General features: G+C 43.1%; 4 protein-coding genes across 6 annotated transcripts; 1 reads left to right on the plus strand and 3 right to left on the minus strand.

The window, feature by feature from the left end:
* Positions 1-436: 436 nt before the first annotated feature.
* On the plus strand, positions 437-21,705 carry RB195_024440 (uncharacterized protein; the record flags this gene model as incomplete). Of its 3 annotated transcripts, none has more annotated exons than XM_013437216.2 (4): positions 437-490; positions 14,178-14,290; positions 21,431-21,547; positions 21,633-21,705. In XM_013437216.2, 4 exons carry the CDS (start codon positions 437-439, stop codon positions 21,703-21,705), a joined length of 357 nt encoding a protein of 118 aa, XP_013292670.2. The 3 variants fall into 3 exon arrangements, with proteins under 3 accessions (XP_013292670.2, XP_064068096.1, XP_064068100.1); XM_064212216.1 differs by lacking the exon at positions 437-490 and adding an exon at positions 6,578-6,802; XM_064212215.1 differs by lacking the exons at positions 14,178-14,290; positions 21,431-21,547; positions 21,633-21,705 and adding exons at positions 2,064-2,157; positions 2,262-2,335.
* On the minus strand, positions 3,195-3,686 carry RB195_024441 (uncharacterized protein; the record flags this gene model as incomplete). The annotated part of the gene is made up of 1 exon (XM_064212217.1): positions 3,195-3,686. The coding sequence occupies one exon, from the start codon at positions 3,684-3,686 to the stop codon at positions 3,195-3,197; it is 492 nt and encodes a 163-aa protein (XP_064068097.1).
* On the minus strand, positions 5,279-5,602 carry RB195_024442 (uncharacterized protein; the record flags this gene model as incomplete). The annotated part of the gene is made up of 1 exon (XM_064212218.1): positions 5,279-5,602. One exon carries the CDS (start codon positions 5,600-5,602, stop codon positions 5,279-5,281), a length of 324 nt encoding a protein of 107 aa, XP_064068099.1.
* RB195_024443 (uncharacterized protein) lies at positions 5,279-5,823 on the minus strand (the record flags this gene model as incomplete). The annotated part of the gene is made up of 2 exons (XM_064212219.1): positions 5,279-5,498; positions 5,549-5,823. The coding sequence occupies 2 exons, from the start codon at positions 5,821-5,823 to the stop codon at positions 5,279-5,281; spliced, it is 495 nt and encodes a 164-aa protein (XP_064068098.1).
* Positions 21,706-22,266: the final 561 nt, after the last annotated feature.

Here is a 22,266-nt window from a genome sequence, read left to right on the forward strand (position 1 = left end):
TGCTCCTTAGTTCTCTCCATTCTCCAGCGATCCTTCTGATATTTAGTATCAGTGTTGTTTAACTTCTGTTCTAGTGTAGTGAATGTAAGCTATAATATGTTCTTAGGCATATTGTCTAGCTTCACATCTGAGGCTAGATGGCTACAAAAGATTCTCTGTTGATGTAGTTTATTACCTTTGGCGGCTGTGCTGAAGAGTAGCATGGAAGCACATCATATTTTCTTTTATTTTATACTTTTCATGTGTTCTTTTCGGCACGCTGTAAGGTGATTTTGTAAATCGCCGCTTTAATTCTTCATGCTACGTTTTTTTCATAAAAGTTTTTTTCTTCTGTGATTCTCGTTATAAAATTGGTATGGTGTTGCCAGGAATTCTATCTGATTTCTCGTTTGGAGTTATGACGTGCCTCTTGCTAGCCTTTAGATATTACAGATAAATGGTAAAAGAGAAAGCTAACGAGTATTCATCACTGAGGAAAACATTGCTTGCGGTATGTTCATCACTAAAATTTTAATTACTTTTTAATTTTAGTTTATTTTTTTATTTAATTTACAATTACATTTTCTAGTCGAATTAGTCTCTTTTGAACAGACCGGAGGGGTGGCTGCGGTGGCTCAATAGAATATTTTTTAGTGCCAGACATAGAATGTGTAATACGAGCGATTGAGTTGAGTGAGTGAGCTGTTCTCTGCCTCACTACTGGGCGATACTAAGCAGATGAAGTGAGCAACCGCTATAATGAGGACAGTACAAAATTACGCTCCTTCGCGATCATCGAAATCATCGAAGTCGATGATACTGCTGCGGGTGACGAAAAAAAAAGACGAGAGGCAAGAAAAAAATCACAGCAGTCGAGAGTTTACGGATGTGGACTTTTTTTTGTACGTTTCGATTGATTGTGCAGATTGTTTTCATTACTTCTGTGCCTTGATTGATTTTCCATTGCGGCGTGTGGATTGTGGAAGTACATTATTCTCGATGTGTTGTAGGTGGTAGATGGACGTTAACGACGCTGTATCGTGCAATTAATTGTATTCGGCTCAACTGAAATAGTTGATAGGTTGACAGCGTAGAAGTTGAAAGGATGGTGTTGAAGTACAGTCATTTTTTGTAGTGCCGTTTCGTAGGCGGCTGGGGCTTCCTAGCGGAGTAAAGTAGGAAGCTGTGACTGAAACAGTAATTTCTACACTTTACTTTATAACTGTCCTCTTGTGTTGTTTTGAGCCAGAGAAGGTACAGGTTCAAAATCACATGGTTTGTGATGTTGCCGTTCTGGATACATTATAAATTTTATGGGAATTCTCCCAGAATGTTGGCTGTAGCAATTTTTTGCCCACGGAACACAATGCGCAGCTGGATTTTGGAGCCATACTTTCCACTAGCGAGCCCTTTCAAAGCTGTCGAATGACAGCAAATGATGTAATAGGGTGGCGATGTCGCTCTTATCGTGATCAGCTGACAACATAACATCGGAAGGAGACATGGTTTGGTGATTTTTTAAATGCTTTCTTCGCCCATTTATATATGATTAGGGGTCCGTATCTCAGAATCATTCTTGACGAATAGCCTGGATACAGCTTCAAATGTTTTTCGAGAGTACGTCGGAGTGTTTTCGAGTGAGATAATGAAAACTAAGGAGGCATAGAGTTGCAAGTGTAAATATTTAATACATTCTTTCCAAAAACGATTGTATCCGCGAGAGTCGGCCGAGATGGTACGTTTCAGTGTTTCTATATATATGAATGTAATGATAACATGAGTGCACAATAGATAACATTTTGAAAAACGCATATTCACATTACGCATTTTAATATGTTGAAACACGAGATTAATCCTGTATCATGCACGATATCACATGATTTAAAGTTCACACCTATATATTCACGTCACTACGTGGTTTGAGAAGCAACAAACTCGAGAGGATCCGAGGAAGTAGAAAATTTCAGCCAGTTGATCGGTAAGCCGATTGGTTTTCGATTGATTGGGGTGTGTCAGCTCATCGATTGGTGACCAGTGCAGCAAATATGTCGCTGTTTTTCAGCCGTCACGAGCATTTTCTTAAGAGAGATCGCTTCTATGCAGCTAGTGCTAGTGTAGAAGCTACAGCAGCTTTTATATGCTCTCCAAGCCGCTCGTCTCCTTCTGCCCAGCTCGGAGGTCAGGTCGTTAATCATGTTAACCCACCACATATAGTTTAAGCATGTAGATATATTCGTTCCCTTGATCGCAATCTCATCCTCATTCTATTCCTTTATTTTCAGAAGTGGAACTAGATATTGCGGGAGAGGGTCTATTGGGTACCACACAACAGGATCTCTCTCCACGTGGAACGTGATGTTATTGTAGAATGACGGGCATGAAGGTACTCACGAAGTATCTTTAGCTGCCGAGTATGTACGCCTTGGTTGTTCAAGGCATCGTTTACGTCTCAACTGAAATTGACCAAGTGTCATTTTGTACCTTCGCGACGATTCTGTTAGTTTCGAAACTCAATATATGTGGACAACCATTTTTTTTACCTCGCTTGTTCGAATGCCTGCCTTCCATTTAATTTTCTTACAATCGTATTTGGGATCAGGCTCAAGTCAGTGATGGGATCTTCCCATCGGAGGTCATGGAAGGCAGTGGTGAATGGAGCGTTGCATGACAATCAGGACAAAATAATGTTATGTAATATTAAATAACTACATACATTACAAAATATTATATTAGATTTCAAACGTCAAACAGGAACGTAACAACATCAGCATTTTGTTTTGACTCTGGTCAATGTGTTGGTAGTGTGATATTGGGACCACGCATGTTCAACACAATGCTGAAATAAAGTATTTGCAAAGGAGAGAAATTTGAAATTACTCTTAAAAGAAGAGGAGTTCAACGATACAGATTTTTCAGCAGTTTCAACGTTGAATTTCATGACTAAAAAGCTCTGATTCTGTGCATTGTTATGTCTAGAAGATAGCAAATAACTTAATGACAAAAGCACGTTGAGAAATACTCTTGATAGTATTTCTTAGGAGAAGGTTTGCCTTAGAATATAGTCGGTCACATCGGTGTTTTAGATGGGACAAAGACGGGAAAAAGCTATTTCTCCGTCTTGGATTTGGAAAAAAAAAGGCGAGTGATACCTCGGCTATAACATAATAGAGGGCGAAATGATTAGCATTAGGTTACTCCGAGTTATTAGACTATGATCATGGAGCATTCATTGACGGATTTTCTTCCTGCTTGCCAAGTTCCCACTTTCCTGAAGCATAGGTCAAACCAGGAAGTACTTTGGTATTAAAGAGGTGAGGAAGGATCCGGATGTTCCTATTCTTCCTCACTACATCCTCGATGCTCTTGTGCGCTCTCCAAACCGCTCGTTCCCTCTTGCCCAGCTCGGAGGTCACGCCGTTCTTCATGTCCATCTCCCGACCAAGATGAACATAGCTGGTGCATTCCGATATGTTCGCTCCAATGAGCGTAAATGGGGCATCCCAGACCCATCCGTTCCGCATGAACATCGTCTTTTGTAGATTCAGCTGAAGACTGATGCATCCACATGTTTCGTCGAATTCGATCAGCATTCGTTCCGCTTGACTGATGCTAGGTGTTATCAGCACGATGTCATCAGCAAAGCGCAAATGGTGTAGCTGCCGACCATCAACCTTCACTCCCATGTCGTCCCATTCCAACTTTTGCATTGCGTTCTCGAGGGTGGCTGTGAATATTTTGGGTGAGATTGTATCGCCCTGTCGGACCCCTCTTCACGTCAATGATGATATTCTTGTAGATATCCAGATCCAGATTCTATCCATTCTTCTTGTAAACTTTGCGAATTCCGCTGAAGACGAATGTTTTTACATGCTGCGTCGAATTCGGTCAGCATTCGTTCCGTTGTTCATTCTGTTGTTCCCTTCTAGGTGTTATCAGCACGATGTCATCAGCAAAGCGCAAATGGTGTAGCTGCCTACCAACAACCTTCACTCCCATGTCGTCCCATTCCAACTTTTGCATTGCGTTCTCGAGGGTGGCTGTGAATATTTTGGGTGAGATTGTATCGCCCTGTCGGACCCCTCTTCACGTCAATGATGATATTCTTGTAGATATCCAGATCCAGATTCTATCCATTCTTCTTGTAAACTTTGCGAATTCCGCTGAAGACGAATGTTTTTACATGCTGCGTCGAATTCGGTCAGCATTCGTTCCGTTGTTCATTCTGTTGTTCCCTTCTAGGTGTTATCAGAACGATGTCATCAGAAAAGCGCAAATGGTGTAGCTGCCTACCAACAACCTTCACTCCCATGTCGTCCAATACTATCCACATGCGTCCGATTTAGGTCGTAAGTTGTTCGAAATCATCCATGTTCTTATGCGTTCTCGTTAGCAGTCGTAAATTGGTGAGATTGTATCACCTTGCAACAAGAACTCTTTTGGAGTAATATAATATGATAGTATGTCGTACTTTGGACAGGAGAACCTTTGGAATGACATATCCATCTCCCCTCGACAAGGCACAACGTTGGCGGACAACCTTAAGAGTAAATGAGTATCACCTGTATTACCTGTGCTCCCTGTTGTTCATCGATTTGCTCGAGCGGGCACCAGTAACACTTCCATTCGTCCCGATCGCGTGCAAGTGTTGCCCAGTGGCATCTCTTCTCGCGAGGGAATCGATGAGCGTCGTACTTTTCTTTGAAGGACAAAGAGGTCTGACCATCGGGTCGGCGGTCTTCCTGCGGTGCGTTTGATATCCAGTCGTTTGATATCCAGTGGTATCCAGTCGCTTACGGCTGTGACCCAACGATTGTCGTTGGAACGTATCACGTGTCCGGCCCACCTAATTTTGTTTTCCTTGGTGTATGCGGCAGTCTCCTATCTTCGATCGGTGACATAGGAGTGAGCTTCGAATCCCTTCTTTCACTTGCATAAAGTGGGTTACTCCAATCTTCATCCTTTCAATTCCGCGTTCTATGACGCTGATCGCATTTTCCTCCTGTTGCAAAACCCCCACGTATATGAAGCATTTGTCAAAGCAGGAAGAACGGTGGTGTTGAATAGGTGAGGACGGAGACGGATGTTCCTAGTCTTCCTCACTACATCCTCGATGCTCTTGTGCTCTCTTCAACCCGCTCGTTTCCTCTTTCTCAGCTCGGGGGTCACACCGTTCTTCATGTCCATCTCCCGAAAAAAAAAACATAAGCAAAAAATAAATAAATAAAGATAAGAAAACATAAGCATAGTTGGTGCACTCCGATATGTTCGCTCCAATGAGCGTAAGTAGGGCATCAGAGACCTATCCGTTCCTCACAAACACCGTCTTGTCTAGGTTCAGTTGAAGACCGATCTTTTTACTGGTTTCATAAAATTCGGCAAGCACCCGTTCCGCCTGATTGATGCTTGATGTTGTAAGAACGATGTCATCAGCGAAACGAAGATGGTGTAAATGCCGGCCGTCAACTTTCACTCCCATGTCATCATATTCCAATCCTCGCATCACGTTTTCGAGAGTTGCACTGAATATTTTGGGTGAAATTGCGTCACCCTGACGAATCCCTCTCTTCACGTCGATGTTGGAGCGTAAACGACGAAGATTGTGAAAGCTGGTGTTGAACCACATCTTCTCATCCGTAAACGTCCGATTTGATTTGCAAGTTGTTCGAAAGAGTCGATGTTTACTACCATATTCTTGTTAACGAGGACATCAATTCCACCAACTGCTCTACTGTCGCATGTTCTTAACAGTTGTTCTCCAGTGTCATACACGGGGTTCCGTAGGTGGCGTCGCCTCGCATCAGTCTGTCCGATGATGTCCAACTTAAACTTCCTGGCTTGCATCATCAGATTTTCAATGGTCGCATCTTATGCAAGCGTACAGGCGTTATAAGCACAGATCATCATCCTAGTCCTTTCCCTTTTCGGTAGCCTACATAACTTCTGCAACTCCGCCTTTCCTGGCGCTACTGTACCAGACATTGCTCCGGAATCAGATCCCATGAGTTTTGGGAGAACTTTGCGCTCCCCCGGAGTGGACAGGTAGAGCTTATTTGTTGGACGTGACTCGAAATCGCTTCCCTTGCACCTCCCAGTCACTTGATTGCAGGCTTTTGGCCTGACCGACGTGCGGGATACGGTAGTATTATGAGCCGATCCTGGCACAACAGAAACAGAGAGTTCGTCCTTGAATCCACCTGTGTCTCAGAGCAGGTACAAAGTCATTTTTGGTCCGCGATTAGACCCTATCCGCCTGCCACTTAGCCTGGCAACTAAATCTAATGAGGGAGATGAGTAGTTAGTAATTGGCGACAGTCGTGCACTTAGCGTTTAACTGGCACCTTCTTTGCGGCGGTTGGTGGGGTGTGAAACGCCCGTCCCCAGTTAATTTGTCACAGTTGAGAGAACCGTGTTTAGAGAGGTGAAGGGGCCAAAGGTAGGTAAGGACGTTAGCAAGCTCAACTCCAATGTTACAGTTTGAAAGCGGTACATTGGCTTTCTTAAAACGAAGAAGCGACTTTACTTCTTGCCTCGTGAAGTTCGCCTACGTGGTTTTATTTAGATATTTCTAGTCTCTTCATACGATTGATTCCTGGCCTTTATGTCGTCGTTGATGATGAACGGTAAAGAGGCTGCCGTAACTTTTCCGCCAATGCTTCCGAGACATTACATATCCGGTGGATATGCTCGAGAAGACGCCAACATGTCTCGACGAAGCTATCCGCCATTAGTTTATGGAGACACAGACAATCGCCTTAAATGCTATTCTGGCCATAGTGACGCAGATAACTACACAGTTACAAGCAAATATGAAGAGGGGAGAATGGTGAGAGTTGTCAAGATTACTGATTCAATTAAAGAACAACGCAGTTAATAGTATGTGACGTTTTACGTGGTGGTCTCTCAAAAAAGAGGGAGGGGGAACGAATTTTATCTAAATATCACTTTCAAGAGCTCTAGAAAGTATCAAAATTAACTGCTTGTTTAAAGAGGTCAGAGATACAGAAGGAGTACCTATTACATCTCCTTAGCACCTATTTTCTATCCGTAGGAGCAGCTTTTCTTTACTTCCATCGCCGGTGAAAATGTAAAATGAAATGGTAATGTATGATCAGTGGTAGGTAAGCAGTAGGTAGGATCAGCGGTCGGAGTCAGGTACTTTGGTAGCAACGACTGTGAATTTCCACAGGATACACTCCATTGCCTGAGCAATGAAGTGTATCTTGTGGAAATTCACAGTCGTTCATGACGGCTTAATTCACGGCTAATTTCTCAGGTAAGGCATGATCGGAGGTGTTGTGCCCGCGGTACGACCAGTGAAGTTTGTTTATTCGACCGCAATAACTCGACAATTAAACCAAATATAAAACAAATCACCAAACAGTTCTACGTACATTTCGCGGGTGAACAAGATAAACAAGAACCTCTCAACACAGTGAAATTAAATACACTGGAAATACCGCAATATATGCACGAATAACGTTAATATGTCTACGGTTCCAACAAGAGGCATGCTCGAAAATATATGGGAGCCTCTTTACACACATATCCGTCGGCAATGTATAACGATGGAATCGAATGTTTGGATTTGATCCTTTCGTGCATCCTTCTTAAACATGACTGCATGTTAGATTTTGTAAAGACAGAACTTGGTGTGATTTCTCAATTCACGTTCCAGAGGATAGTCATCTCGCTTCACACCTTTCGATGTCTCGAACAGCGTAGTGAATGCTCCTTCTTGCTTCTGCCCTTTCGAGCGATATTGCCACTGTTATCCTTTCGCAGTATTGTTTAATGGCTTCTTTTCAAATTTTTACGAGCTCAGGCGTGAGTGAAAAGTTGCACACGAATCCATGACGAGAATTTCTCTTTGTGGTCGAAAATTTCTCTGCGAAAGGTGTGGTGGTCCGATTCTGTTTGGGAAAGTATGGGCACCCATTACGCCAGTTCTTCGATTGACGGCGTTGGACAGCCCGTTGTTGTCGATTTCACTGCAGTCTTCTTCACCGAATAAAGTCAAAAATAGTGACATTCAAGGTTACCATTTTTCAAGGTCAGGTGGTGGTGGGACATGAATCCACCCTCGAAATTGCAAAATTATGGGGAAGGAAGGCCACAGGTATTTCAAATAGGCATGAAGTAAGACCTTAAATGTTTGATTCTCCACTGAACGGAGATCTGACGAATGACGAAGAACTTACAACTGCAAATAAAGGTTGAGTAGCTCAATGTTGCCTATTTTGCAAAAATTTATTCACGGATTTAGGTCAGCAATATAGGTCGATCACCTACAACCAAGTTAGATGAATGCTCAATCTATTCATGCATATGCTTCTTAATATTTATTACTATTGGTATACAGTATACCAAGCATTGAGGCTGCATCACAGAAAGAAGGATATGGTGATTGGGTAGTGACTATTGGATATCACTGCCACAGACCCGACAAATAACAAATGACCAAGAATGCTGAGATTGTATAAAGATTGGTAAGCATAGGTGCGATAGGGAGGAGAAGGGGATATAGCTTATGCGGTGATGAGGACCCCTTCGCCAGTCCTTTAAAGGTGAAAGAGGTCCTTTCACCAACTGTCCAAAAGCGAAGAGGGTAGGAGCACCAGCTCCGAGTATTGCATGTATGTTGGTAGGTTTATTAACTCGTTAAAAACTTCGTGAAAAATTGAAAGGTTCGACCTTCAGTGAACTTCGGCATTGTTGGATGTCGTATTGATTTTAATATGCTGTACACGAGGTTGTTAAATAATTTTATTGGCTTACATTTCGGCAGAATCGTCTTCTTCAGAGCCTGAAATGGACGATTCTATTTACAATTTAAACGACCAAACCTCTCCACATACTGATAAACTCCATGCCTACTTTTTTCAATCACCAACTTAGTGACTACACTGAATGCTCACCTTAGATCGGAGACGCCTAGCATGGACCGCTGACTGATCGACCACGAGGGCGAATGGTTCGTCACATTCGGATTGGAAGAACCATTCGAGATATGACGCCAGTTCCCGCGTTATCGACAGACATTCACCGCTGCGGTTCACTTTAGAGTTTTTGATTCGGATCCAAAATGCCTCCAGCTATTCTCGAGCCAACGTTTTAGATTCGTGCGCTAAGATTTAGACCTTAATTTCAAAATCGGCTCCATCGTGTTTTTGTGTTTTATGGATACCTAAAGGTGTCCATTCTCGTAACCTATTCTTTCCGTTCACGTGCTTTTTCATGCAGACATACAGTGGTCGCTCCGTTTCACCGACATACTCGTCGCCACAGTTCGTGCAAGAAATCAGGTAGATTACACCGGATCTCAAGCAGTCTCCTGGTCTACCTGTGAGACAAATAATACAGTTAGGTGTTGTACAGATAGTATCGTGCAAACGATTCCGAACTAGCTGATGTTTCAAATTGTTCGGTGGTATTTGAACGACCGAAACCAAGCTATCTAAGTCTGTCTCCTGAGACACCTCTCTGGCAGTGCTCATTTCATCGGAGATATAATATAAGGAAAGCAGAGAGGTATCTTGTCTGTGGTGGGGTTTTCCAATTGCCGTGCTCGTTTACTCGGTATCGTCTCGTTTCAGACGTTCGGATTTAATAACCATTAGAAACAGCAATTTTGCAAGCCAAAGTTAACAATTCCTATCTCTTCTCAGATCCACTACAAATGGATCTTGCCGCGCGGAACACGTTGTTAATCACAGCTTTTTTCATTAGAAATGAATGAGCAGAGAGAAAATGAACCAAGATGTTTTTATTACTGGGCTTACGATGCCATTTCGTTTGGTACATGCCGTTTGAGATGGCAACCTGGATGTTCAAAAAAGGAAGCGAATTGCCCTGTGGTTTCTCCTTAGCAGCAAGTTTTGTGTTCGGACTGTCGGTTCAACTAGTCAAAACATTTGTCCAACTCCGCTTGGGTGACGCAAATGACAAAGCAATCATTGATGTAGCGAGAGTAGAACAAAGGACGTAGTTCCAGAACAGGCGCTTCAATTTATGCCATAAATGAAATGGCTAATGTGGGAGCCAATCTCTGATCCATAGCTAACCTCTAATTTGTGCAAAGTAATTTCCATCTGAAGATGTAGCAGTCGAGACACGCCTTGAGAAGAACCATCATTTGGGAGATTGAGAATCCTTATAAATTGATTGTTCTCATGTTCTCTTTCAGCAGTTCGAACATAGCCTGTATCGCAGAGGAATTAGGTACATTAGTATACAGTGCTTCGACGTCGGAAGACCCCATGACACAGTGGAAGCCAGGTCGCTGCTGGACTGGAGTTTGTGCGTCTTGATAAGGAGTTAGAGCACTGGATAGGTCGGCAGGTCAATCTTAGGGCGAGGAATGGAAGAGGGAGAAAACTCAGCGGATTTTGCTATCCTAATCTATTGGTCTTTTAAAAAGGAACTATTCGTTTTTCACGAACTCACTAATGGAGGAAAAATGATATAGTGAGGTATCTTGCAAGCGTCTTTCTGTTATTGCAATATCCAGCTGGTGTGGAATGATCAAAAACTCTCCATCTTTATTACTTGTGGATAATCTTATTTGTTTAGAATTAAACAACTCTCGAACTTCCTTAATGCCTTGCTTTTCTGCAGGAAAAATGTTAGACTTGGTTCTGTTCTCACGAAATCGAGCTACCATGTTATATACTTCGTTTGCAAAGAGCCGGAATTTTGCATTTACACCCGTGTTGGCGTCTTGTTATTGAAAGAACACACATGGAAAAGGTATCGGGAGATTCTCTCTGAGTGATTTTTGGCCTCTTTCCCTGTTGTTAAAATTGGCTTTTCTGCAGAGCCTGTCTTGAACTTCATGTAGGACACAAATGATCTTGAGCAGAACTACAGTTGAAATGGGCTGTGATGGAGAAAAACTAGGACCCAATTCCAGAACCGACCGCGCATTCTTAGAAAATTTGAATTCTCCTAGCACGGTTACTCGAGGAACATTTGATAGCATATCCTCGTTACAAACAGTGTCGCGTTCACTCCTGCCAGGGTCATAGTAATTACTGGTTGTGCATTCTGGCTTCGTGATCTACTCAAAAGGCAGTCGAATTTTCTTCCTAGAGTTATCTTGATGTTAGATCGAATAGAATTGCAAATCGAAATCGGCCCATCCACTATTCTCTTCCAGAGACGATCTTCCAAGTATTGAGCACAGTGCTGTTCCTTCGACGTACACTTCTTTATCACTTGGGGTCTAAATCCTAGTGCACGAATCTAAAACGTTGGCTCGAAAATCGCTGGAGGCATTTTGGATCCAAGTCAAAAGCTTTAAAGTGAACCGCAAGGACGAATGTCTGTCGATAACGCGGGAATTGGCGCAATATCTTGAATGGTTCTTCCAGTCCGAATGTGACATTCGAACCATTCGCCCTCGTGATCGATCAGTCAGCGGTCCATGCCAGACGTCTCCGATCTAAAGTGATCATTCAGTGTAGTCGCTATGTTGGTGATTGAAAAAGTAGGCATGGAGTTTATCAGTATGTGGAGAGGTTTGGTCGTTTAAATTTTAAGTTCTTAAGAAATAGGTTGGGAAATTGGAATTTTTCCCATCTGTATCCGTATGGTTAGCAAGCCTTTATAACCAAATAAGTCCGAAACTATCTTTCAAAAGCTTTTCTCACAGAGTTACTAACGATCTCTCTAACCTAACAATTTTCGCACAATCGGAGCATTTTTCATTTTCGCACAATCGGAGTCGTTTATTGCCATTACAATCATATGTAAATTGTTGGAAACTATGTAATATTGAGTTATCATTCTTTTAGATGCACTTCCAAAGTTTTTTCTCTTGCATAAAATTTTGGCCCGGCGAAAAATTCACTCGTGAGGTTCCATTTTCGCGCTTGGTGAACACGCGTTCCATCTTCAGTTTTTTTTTTCTCGAGACACTGTACTGCGATCAGCAGAAGGTATTCGGTTGATAAGTCTTGTCAGTTTTGTAATTTTTTTCTTCTTTATTCAGCATACAATGGAAATCAATAAGCAATATAATTGCCGTTGTTAGCTACTACAGTACTCCACCTAATGGACAGGTGAACGATACCTTTCTCCCATACTGGGGAGGCTGGGAGTAGAAGAACTCGGTTATCGGCCTAGTAATATCTAACTTGGTGGCACTTTTCTTAGGCGAAACAGTCTTAGGGGATAACCAGAGGGGGTCATTTCAAGAAAACAGCAGGGATGGGTGACTGTGTCACAGCTTAGCTCTTCGATTTTTTGGTGGGTCTTCTTAAAGGCATCACCCCACGAATCTGAGGTGGTGCAGATTTCAGGTGGAGTATTCGTATACGGGATGGGAGACTACGGAGAGGGAGGTGATTCCGTCCATTTCTTGCTAATTGCCGTAAAAAACGGCTTCATTCGCTTTGGCGCACTATTTTGTACAAGAGGTTCGATTGGAGCGCGCCAGTCTTGTGCGGCGCCGCATCTTCCGGGCCGTTTTTTACGGCAATTAGCAAGAAATGGACGGAATCACCTCCCTCTCCGTAGTCTCCCATCTCGTATACGAATACTCCACCTGAAATCTGCACCACCTCAGATTCGTGGGATGATGCCTTTAACTATATGGAGGTTTCGTGTTATCTTTACGTAGATGCACTGACGCTTGTCTCGGCCGTTTTTGCGCAAGTATCTAGAGCTGGGTGGCGTAAATGACAGTGATGTCCGTGTGCCTTTGCAGGAATAGTTCGTAGTACAGCGAAATCGGGGCTAGAATTGGGGCGTCCCGACTGGGGTTTGTCTTCGAAGATTGTTTCTCCTATTGCGAAGCGAGCGAAAGAGCCAACCAGCGGTAGATGATAGAGTCCCCTCTTTCAATGCGTTGTTGATGTTGTGGAGTGCTGTCGTCGCTCCGCTTCTGCGGCGCCATTTATAGAAGAATGATGGCTTGAAGCTGCTCTTCTGAAATACTGCTGGAATCGTGCTTAAAGTGAAGGAAGAGGACTCTGCTACATATATCTTTGCGGAGATGCTTCGAGAAATGAACGAGAAAGCATTTCAGAAAACTGCCTTATACCAATCTAGTACATTATCCTTCGAATCCATTACTCCCCAATGCGTCCTATTTGCCTCTCCCTCTTTCCTTCCTTCTTTCCGCTCCGCTTTACGAATCCCACCTCCCGTCTGGAAAATCTCGAAGTACGCTTCAGCTTGATAATGTCATCAAAGGTTTTTCGTAAAAGTCTTATGCAGATCGTCATTTATTCGAAAGTATGGTTATTCAAAGCCCCACTCGTGCTGACGAAGACAATAGCGCCAACAATTTCGCATAGTTCAATGAATAGTTCCTCAATACGGTAGACGGCGTATCGTAGATGTAATCTCTTCTTGCTCAGTGGCGTCGTACTCGATCTTCAAGGCTTGCATCATCAGTCTTCGTTAGAAGGTGCTATGAAGTTACATGTGTTTTACGTACATATCGTATTGTACATATCCTTTCTCGGAGATAAAGGAAGGCTATCACAGTCTGGATAAATCAGTTAGGATGTCAGTTAATTTCTACTGATTTTTTGCCCGCGACTTTGAACACTTCTATTACAGCTGAAATAAAGGACAAAGGAAGAATAACTTACGGAAGTTACCGATGTATTAAACCTTCCGAAGAGGTTTAATGCCAACTTATCGACCCCAGAAAGATGAAAATCTTGCTGGGGTGGTGTCGAAGTACTTACTGCACACACGTAGTGATGTAGCATTTCAACATACACGCCCATTAGAGCTTGACCAAAGTTTTGCTGAGTTAGAAGACGTTAGAGGCAGCAGATTTTTGATCATCTCCAAACAACTTCATTTTCTCGGCCAACTAAGAAGCTGTAGTTATGGGAGATCCGTAAAACATTTGAAGACAAGTAAAGGTTTGCTTCTAGTTTCCTACGCTTCTTCCCCGCGAAAAATTATCAAAATGTTTGAGAAAGCGGTGGTCAGTGAGCGAGACAAATGCGACTGGTCGAATGTGTTATAATTTCTGCTGGCCAGGGATAGACGCAGAGAGTGGATTTTCCGATGCATTTCGCTGTTCTATGACACTACTTCTGTTGTCTTTAATCTTCACGATTCTTTTTGTGTCTTCGAGGTTTCTTTTCAATATGAGCCTAACAGTTAATGTTTTACAAACGTTGCTATATTCTTTTCTGGAATCATGTTTGTGTCGACAAATAAACTAGTCGTTTTAGGTTTTGGAAATCCCGGACCCGGGATTTGCTATGACAGCTACCTCCATCGCTACGAATTTCGTGATCTCTAATATGTTATTGTATGGTTTGACTGGACGTGCCAGATTTTCCTAGTATGTTTCAGAACTCTTTCCGTGTTCACAGGATTTTTGTGACTAAGTAATTCAATGAACTTGCTGCGTTTTAAAATGTATTGAAAAAAGACTGCCTTTTTCCTGATTTTTCAATTTTGTACGAATTTTGGTGAGGAACACCACAGATTTTACAACTTTTAGGCTAACAACTTCGCCTTCATCAATCCTTCTGGGATACGTATTCGACATCACAATCCTTTGAAGTTTATGAAAACATATACCATAATATAAAGCGCAAGTGGCCGCGTATACAACTCTGATTGTTACCTGTGCTTGTGGTGATTGTTCGTTGTGGCTGTGCTTTCACTAAATGCAACCAAGCGTATGCGTGTGCGTGTGTGTGTGCGCCTTGGGAGCGTATGAGCTATATAACATGCACTATTATATGACAAAAGCTTCCCATACGTTGCAGAAAGGTGCTGCCGTTCACTATTTGCCGGAGCCCATACCCTGAGAGGTCATATGCCTGAGGGAACATGGAATCTCTGGCACTAAACACCCGTCTCGTAACACTGAAGTGGCGGTAGCTGTCAGGTCTCGAACAAGCCGCTCCATCTACACTACAAACTACTGTGATATCTGCATGCTTGGTGCATTGCATGTGCATTTGCATTGCAGGAAACACGCATCAGAAAGTGCCTCATGATCAGCGCCGACAATTACATTATCTGCTGCTGCGCTGCCGATGAAATAACAGCAGAAGGCTGCGGAATAGCTGTCAGAAACGATTACAACAACGTGGTGGAGGAATTTGGACCAATTTCTTCATGGTGCGCTTTTGTACGATTACGGGATCACAGAGGACTCAAACTCTGGATCGTTACTGCTCACGCCCTACGGAGACCGCTGGGGACCAAAACAAGGATGCGTTTTATAATGAACTCAATACGTTGATATCCAAGACACCAAGCCAACAGGCGGCAATTGTCAGAATTGTATATGGTGTAGCGGCGGATGACACGTGGAAAACATCAAAATCTTGCCAACCCTTGCGAAGTAGTCGCAGAAAACCGTCTTCGGTTTTTTGGCCACCATTATGACCAGCCCGTAAGATTATTTTGTCCAAATTGTCCTGAATATGCTACCAAACTCAATCTGGAAAAAGCTTCGCGGTCGCGAAAAAGCTCGATGGAGATGTTTAAGGAAGATTTGAGGACATTTGCCGTTGGCAGGCAGTTCAGTTGAGATTCAAAGCCTCGCCTACTATGAAATAGAGACGCATAGATGGATTCTTTGCGAGCTCAACTGAAGATCGAACTGGATGGGCGCGGATGTGTTTAAAGACGACACATCTTGGCGAAGATGCGGATAGCCGCGCTAAGCTGTAACGTCCACCCGCTCTTTAAGTAAATATAAAGCACCAGTTTCTCCCTTCCTCCATCTGGCTGCCTGTGGGCTTGTGCGCCTGTCTGCTGGTCTGCCCTTCTGTCCGACGCGAATTCCAAATTACATTCAAAGACTAATTGTACTTGTGGATGATTGATCCAGTTCGCTGTGTAGCTTGCTATGCTATTCGCCTTTCATACTCTGGCATCGTACTTCATACATGCGGACTATCGAGGCGAAAGCTCCGAGTTCCTGCCTTTCTATCGTGTAGAAGTGGACTGAACTTTACACTTAATGGTAAAGGGGTTTGAACTTAGGGTTTGAAGAAAGCGGAAATAAGCTTACGAGTTTTTGATTACGGATGTCGGTATGTCGTGGACAGTAGCCTCAGGTAATTGTCGATATCATTGATATTGACTTGTTTTGACTTATCAACTGCTTTTTACACACATTGACCACATTTGCCAGATATACAAGGAAACTTCCGAGCCCTTTGAACATTTTTGGATAACCTATGGACTTATCATTTGATTTGGTCCTTGAATGTTTTTAAAATTTACACTGCTGTCGCATTAGAACTTGTATTTTAGAAATAGTATTACTGGCGGGATACGCCGGCGAAGGTTGGGCTGTTGCCACCTATACATGACTTGCGGAAGGCAGCCAACGTACCGTCAGCTACCGTTTTTATCCTCTAAGACAATTCTGCCACCAGCTAATCGACTCCGGAGGGATGAACAGCTTAGTTGGCCTTAGACGGTTTTGGATCATCGATTACGCAGCAGAATTTTTTTGAGAAGTTTTTTCTTTGAATGAGTTGAGATTTTACATGTCTTGGTGGAAATGAGTAAAATGAGGAGTTGATATGAATTAAATAATTCTTTCGAGTAAGAATGAAAATAAAGAAATAGGACTCGTTGAGGTTGTTGTCGGGGTTTCTCCAGTGGTGCATAGGTTCGACGGAATGAAGTCAGGTCAAAAGAACCTGAAACTTGGTCCAGTTGAGATTTCAAACGGTTGCGCTCAAAGTGGAACCCTTGTTAACCCCAATCCCGACTGCAGAGACGAGTCCGATTGAAAAGCAGCCAGCGAGGGTCCCTCGAGAGCAACTGCTTGGGCAACTACATCATACTTCAGGCGGTTTTGACCTGACTGGAGATTACAAATATTACAATATCAACGCGGAATAACTCCAACAAATCCAGGCATCCAAACTTACTAGCTTATCCAAGGGAACAACTGTTTACACTTGTAAGGTCGGTGTAATGAAAGCGTGTAAAGCGGAATTTATCATTTGTACGAGTGTGAAAAGTTAATTCATCTACTAAGTCTATCACTGATCCAAGTTACGCGTTCCCATTTCCTTGTTTTTATGGATGTAAAGTGTTGTTTGGTAGGTTCACTTTCATACTTCTGATTCATTTGATTAATAGATTTTAAGAGTTCTTTCTATGTATGGTCTAAGTTTCATCGCGCTGACTTAATAGGTGATACATCATGAGAAGCTGCTTTAGTAAGTTTTGCACATGCTAGTATATATTTTATATATATATACATGTATATATATATATATATATCTTAGGATGGCTCATGGGGAGAGTTTGCAGATTACAAGCAATAAACACATTGAGCCTCCACAAAGTTTTATCGCCTCATAGTGGCGTGGAGGTGACTCTGTGAGTCGAACTGCGATGCACAGCGGAGGTTCGTCCTCCGGCAGAGTCTCAAAAGCTGAGAAAGAGTTCGACATATCCGACATTCCGACCTCTCGGAATCGGAAGCTTAGCTAAGAGTAAACCAGTGCTAAGATTCACCACCGTCTTGGCAAAGTGTCGCACGGTGGCTCCATAGGTTGGCGACGACCTGTGGTGAAAGCTAAGCTCGCCGTGGCAGGGCTGCTTATTTTGGGTAAAAGTCTTTTTGCAACTCCAGCATATTCATTGTCTCAGTACCCTGCACACCGGGCCGTGCCGTCTCAGACGTCGGACGATATGGCGACCGGTGAGAGGCGATCAAATCTCATGTTGCTGAGGATGTCTTTGATTTCGGACCAAGGCGACACACGCACGACTCGCCATGGAGGCTGTCTCAGACTGTGTGTTGACAACGCGAGAACAGTGTCCACAGACGCTGAGCCACATGCCCTTCTCGGAGTTGCAGAGCGTATAAAATTTCACGTGATTGCTCTGCAGGAGACCAAATGCAGGAGCGACGTACCACAGATGAATGACGGTACACTCATCATTCGTGGAGAGAGGGTTCCTTCACGAAATGTAGGCGGTTTTGGTTTTGTTGTGCACCCATATGTCGTCCATCTTGTCTACTCTCACGAGATCCTGTCACCTCGTCCGGCTATTCTTCGCGTCCGTCCTCTGCGCCAAAAACCCATAAATATCATCAACTGCTACTCACCAACATCAGCAGTTGATGAATCCGAAATGGACGCGTTTTAGGAGGAGGTGGAGGAAGTGATCCACAACGAGAAGTCCTACAAATTCGTTGTCGGAGACTTCAACGCAAAACTAGGGAAGGCCACAGAAGAGGGTTACAGGATTGGAAGATTTGGACTAGGGGAGCTTAATGAAAATGGCAATCGTCTCGCCGGGCCGTTGTCCGCCGCTCGCCTCTTTCATGGGAATTCTATTTTCATGAAATAAGATCGTCGTCGGTGGACATGGGAATCGCCCATTGACATCTCGGTAGTACCATCCTTTTGTAGTGGTTCTGATCACCGTCTCCTTCGTGCGAAAATATGACTCAGCTACATGATGGGAAGGAACATCTGCTATCGGCAACGAAGAAGAAAAGAAGTCGTCTATGACGACTGCGTACTCGAGGATCCCTTGTCCCAAGTTGACTGGTGTATCAAAGAGGACCCAAACGTCGACTACGAGATGCTGCTCAGAGGATTACGAGCCTCTGCTGAGCGTGCCTCGAAGAAGTACTCTGAGGCTCCATCCGAATGCATCGCACGTTGAGCGGCTAGTATCAAACACTAGCTGCAGAAAAGCGTTGCAGGAGGATCTTTCGAAATGCAGGACAGAAGAAGATTCTGGAAGCAGCGGAAAAAAAACGGGTCTAAAGAAGTGCAGCCGCGAATATACTATTCCGCTAGCAGTCTTACTGAGCGAAGACGGGACTTGCACGTTTTCCCGTCGTGAGATGGAAATCATTACGGAGAGGTTGTACTCGAACATTTTCCGTGCATCAAATCCTGTGTCACGCTCGATCATCCCCACTGGTGAAGCTCCACCTCGGAGTCTCGAAGTACGAGGTATCATATCAATATGCTATCAAGAGCATGAAACCTGGCACAGCCCCCGGATCTGGTTTTATGTCAACAGACTTTCTTCGGGCTGGTGGCCATCCACTTCAAGTAATCTTAGCAGCGCACATGACATCCTACCTTCAGAAAGAAAGGATCCCAGATCAGTGGAAGACCTCGCGAACCGTTCTTATTCATAAGAAAGATGACCGAGAGGACCTTCTGAACTATCGTCCGATATGCTTGCTGACCGTGTTATAAAAATTCTTCACCAAGATCATCCTCACGCGCATATCCATTACGCGGATGAAGCCCAGCCTCAAGAACAAGCTGGATTCCGTGAAGGGTTTAGCTGCTTGGACCATATCCAGACCGTGTCGAGGGTCATAAAGGTTTGCCGGGAATACCGCCTGCACCTTGCCCTAACTTTCTTCGACTGTGAGAAAGCCTTCGACAGCGTAGAAACGAACGCAATACTGTCAGCGCTGGTCGATAATGAAATCACGTTCCTGGGAAGAAAGGGGTATACGTGTTGATGGAAGATTTCTCTCGAACCTTCGTTTGGCGGACGACATCGTTCTCTTTCCAAGCAGTACCAATGAAGCAGAAACGATGCTCAACGAATTGAACGAAGCAGGGAAGAGAATAAGACTGCGAATAAACAGAAAGAAGACACAGTTAATGAAGAACGCCTAATGCGAGGACGGAGGGGTATAACTATAAGGCTCCTAAATCGTGGAAACTTCGTCATACGCATATCTCAGACGTTCTATAAACATGAGAAACCACTTGAAGGAAGAACTGAATAGAAGAATGAGAGCAGCATGGGCAGCATTCGCACCCGTCAGGGAAGCTACGGACCAACTGACGGACCAAGATCTTCGTGCCCATCTGTTTGACTCGACAGTTCTTCCGGCGATCTGTTACACAGCGGAGACGTGGGCAGACACTGCTGCCACGTCTAGGAAGCTACTTAGTACCCACAGAGCCCTTGAGAGATGTCTTCTGAAGTTTAACCGGCGCACACAACACCTAGCCGGTCTTCGCTGCTTCGCTTAAGAGGAATGTCCCGTCTTTGCGATCCAGCGGAATACGTATCGAAAGCAAAACAGATGGGCCGGTCACATGAGAACAATCGACGGTAGATGGACTAAAATAATCTAGAGACTAGAGTGAATCCCTAGAGATGCTAAACGCCCTCGATAGAGACCGCCAACGAGAAGGGGTGACGTGTTGGCTACACTGGATGGACCAGCTGAGAGCTCAGCTGGATGCTGCTCGTCAACGTCACTCACGAAACTTGAGAACATCTTGGATGATAGTGACGGGGGGGCGAAACGAGTGGAAGAGATGCTGGGGCCCGCACGTCAGTTAAGGTGGGCCATCTAAGTATCTAAGTAAACACATTGAGCAATGGTTGCTACTGTAGTGATTCTTCTCCTTGTACAACATTACAGTCTTGTTTGTTTCATCCCCTCATCCATGAGTTGCACGGTCCTTGAAGGTTTCCAACGATTACTTTTCATGATTTCCTGATCTTCAAAAGAAGTTTCTTTGTACTTGATGGGGTTACTATAATATTATTTATTATAATTATTTCTTTGTTCAAATTTGACTCGTGAAAGTCGATTAGCTCCAGGTAATGGTAGAATTTGAGATTCTCTGTAATTTGTTACCGATAGGGTAATTTTCCCCTTTGACGTTTGGAGGTCCAACAAAAACCAAGTAGAAAGAAATCAAATACAGAAAAATAGACGTGAAATGATTTAAACTATAATTAATAAATAATAGAATAAATAAATGGTGGAATTAATACAGAAGATATCCCAAATTTTGGATGTCATTATCTCCTTTAGAATTTGAATAAACTACTTTTCTGGAAATACTTAGTATTTCTATGACCGAACAGATAATGTCATCATGGTAGAGATCGGATCTGGACTGCATATAAGGAGCTATCCTGCAGTTATCCCCTTTGAGCTCGTTATAATTCGTTTATGCTGTTCGTTTGTAAGCAAGGATGAGGAAGGTAGAACGGAAAATGATGATTTTTACATTTGCAAACCTCATCAGCATTGTTTTGGAAGTAGAATATAGTTCTACCTTTTCTTTTTTTTTTTTTGGTAAAAATCTCAGCGTTCGACTTTCGACGGTCAATCGACGTTTTGCGAGTAATTGCTTTTTTTTTCTGTATAGCACACATTAGAAAGGAACCATGGAATAATTTTTGGTAGATTGCGAAGACAATTTTATAGATCTGAGTGGGGTTGCAACTTACCCGTTATCTTCACTTCTCCGCTCTTTATCTTGCTCATTATCGCTAGCAGGTAAGTTGAGCAACTACGAAACCGGTGTGAGCTAAGTGTAAATTACCGGTCATCATGTCAATTTTGACCGACAGCTTCCATATGGATATCAACTTGCTTTCTATCGTTCTTCTGCAACTTTCTTGTTTTAGATCAATATATGCGAAACGATGACAAGTTTACCCATTCGTATTCTCAATTTTACTTGATCATTGTTTTCAGTCTTCTGAGTGTATTCACTGTTCCATGTTCTGTTTTTCTTTGTTTACGAGATTCACGAAATGATTATGAAAGGTGGAAGGAACTTCGATCACTGCGCATCAGAGGAGTCCCTGACAAGTAGGTTCTATGAAGTTTTCTTTGCAGGAAAAAAATCCTTTATTAGGTGGTTGTACTTGAAACCGTGGCATTACACTTTTTTTAGATTCATGCCTTACAAGTGCAAGTATGATTGGACGAACTATGAAAAAGTGCTCAACAAAAAGACAGACAAATGAAGGAAGTTACTGTGTAGTGGTGTGAAATAAAATTAGTATATTCTGGTCGTGTTTACCAAATATTTGTCTTTAGCGTTCATTTATTGTATTCCTATTGTATTGTATGTTCAAGTGTTAATACTGGAAGAGGGTAGATCATAAAAAAATAAAGAGTGCTCAACAAAAATAGGAGCTCATAAGAAGTAACAGTTATATCGTTCTCTTGAGCTTCTACATTTATCTGAGAATATTCCCAGGCTCTTTTGGACGTAAAGTAAAAGCTTACACAGGAGTAAATGAACGTCGACTAACTTGCAAATCACGTTGCCTTGTTAGCCGAAATTGATCACAACAAGAGTGTATTATTTAAAAAAAAAGCTAACCTGCATGCTGAGCGCACGCTAAATCTTCATACCCTAGGGATGCGGTAATCATGTGTGACTTTCTTCAAATATGAATCAAAACAGCAACCTTATAGGCAGGTTAAAGGCATCACCCCACGAATCTGAGGTGGTACGGATTTCAGGTGTATTCGTATGAAGGATCGTAGATTAGGGAGAGGGGTGATTCCGTCCATTTCTT

Source organism: Necator americanus, chromosome X (assembly GCF_031761385.1).
Source record: "Necator americanus strain Aroian chromosome X, whole genome shotgun sequence".
Lineage (NCBI taxonomy): Eukaryota > Metazoa > Nematoda > Chromadorea > Rhabditida > Ancylostomatidae > Necator > Necator americanus.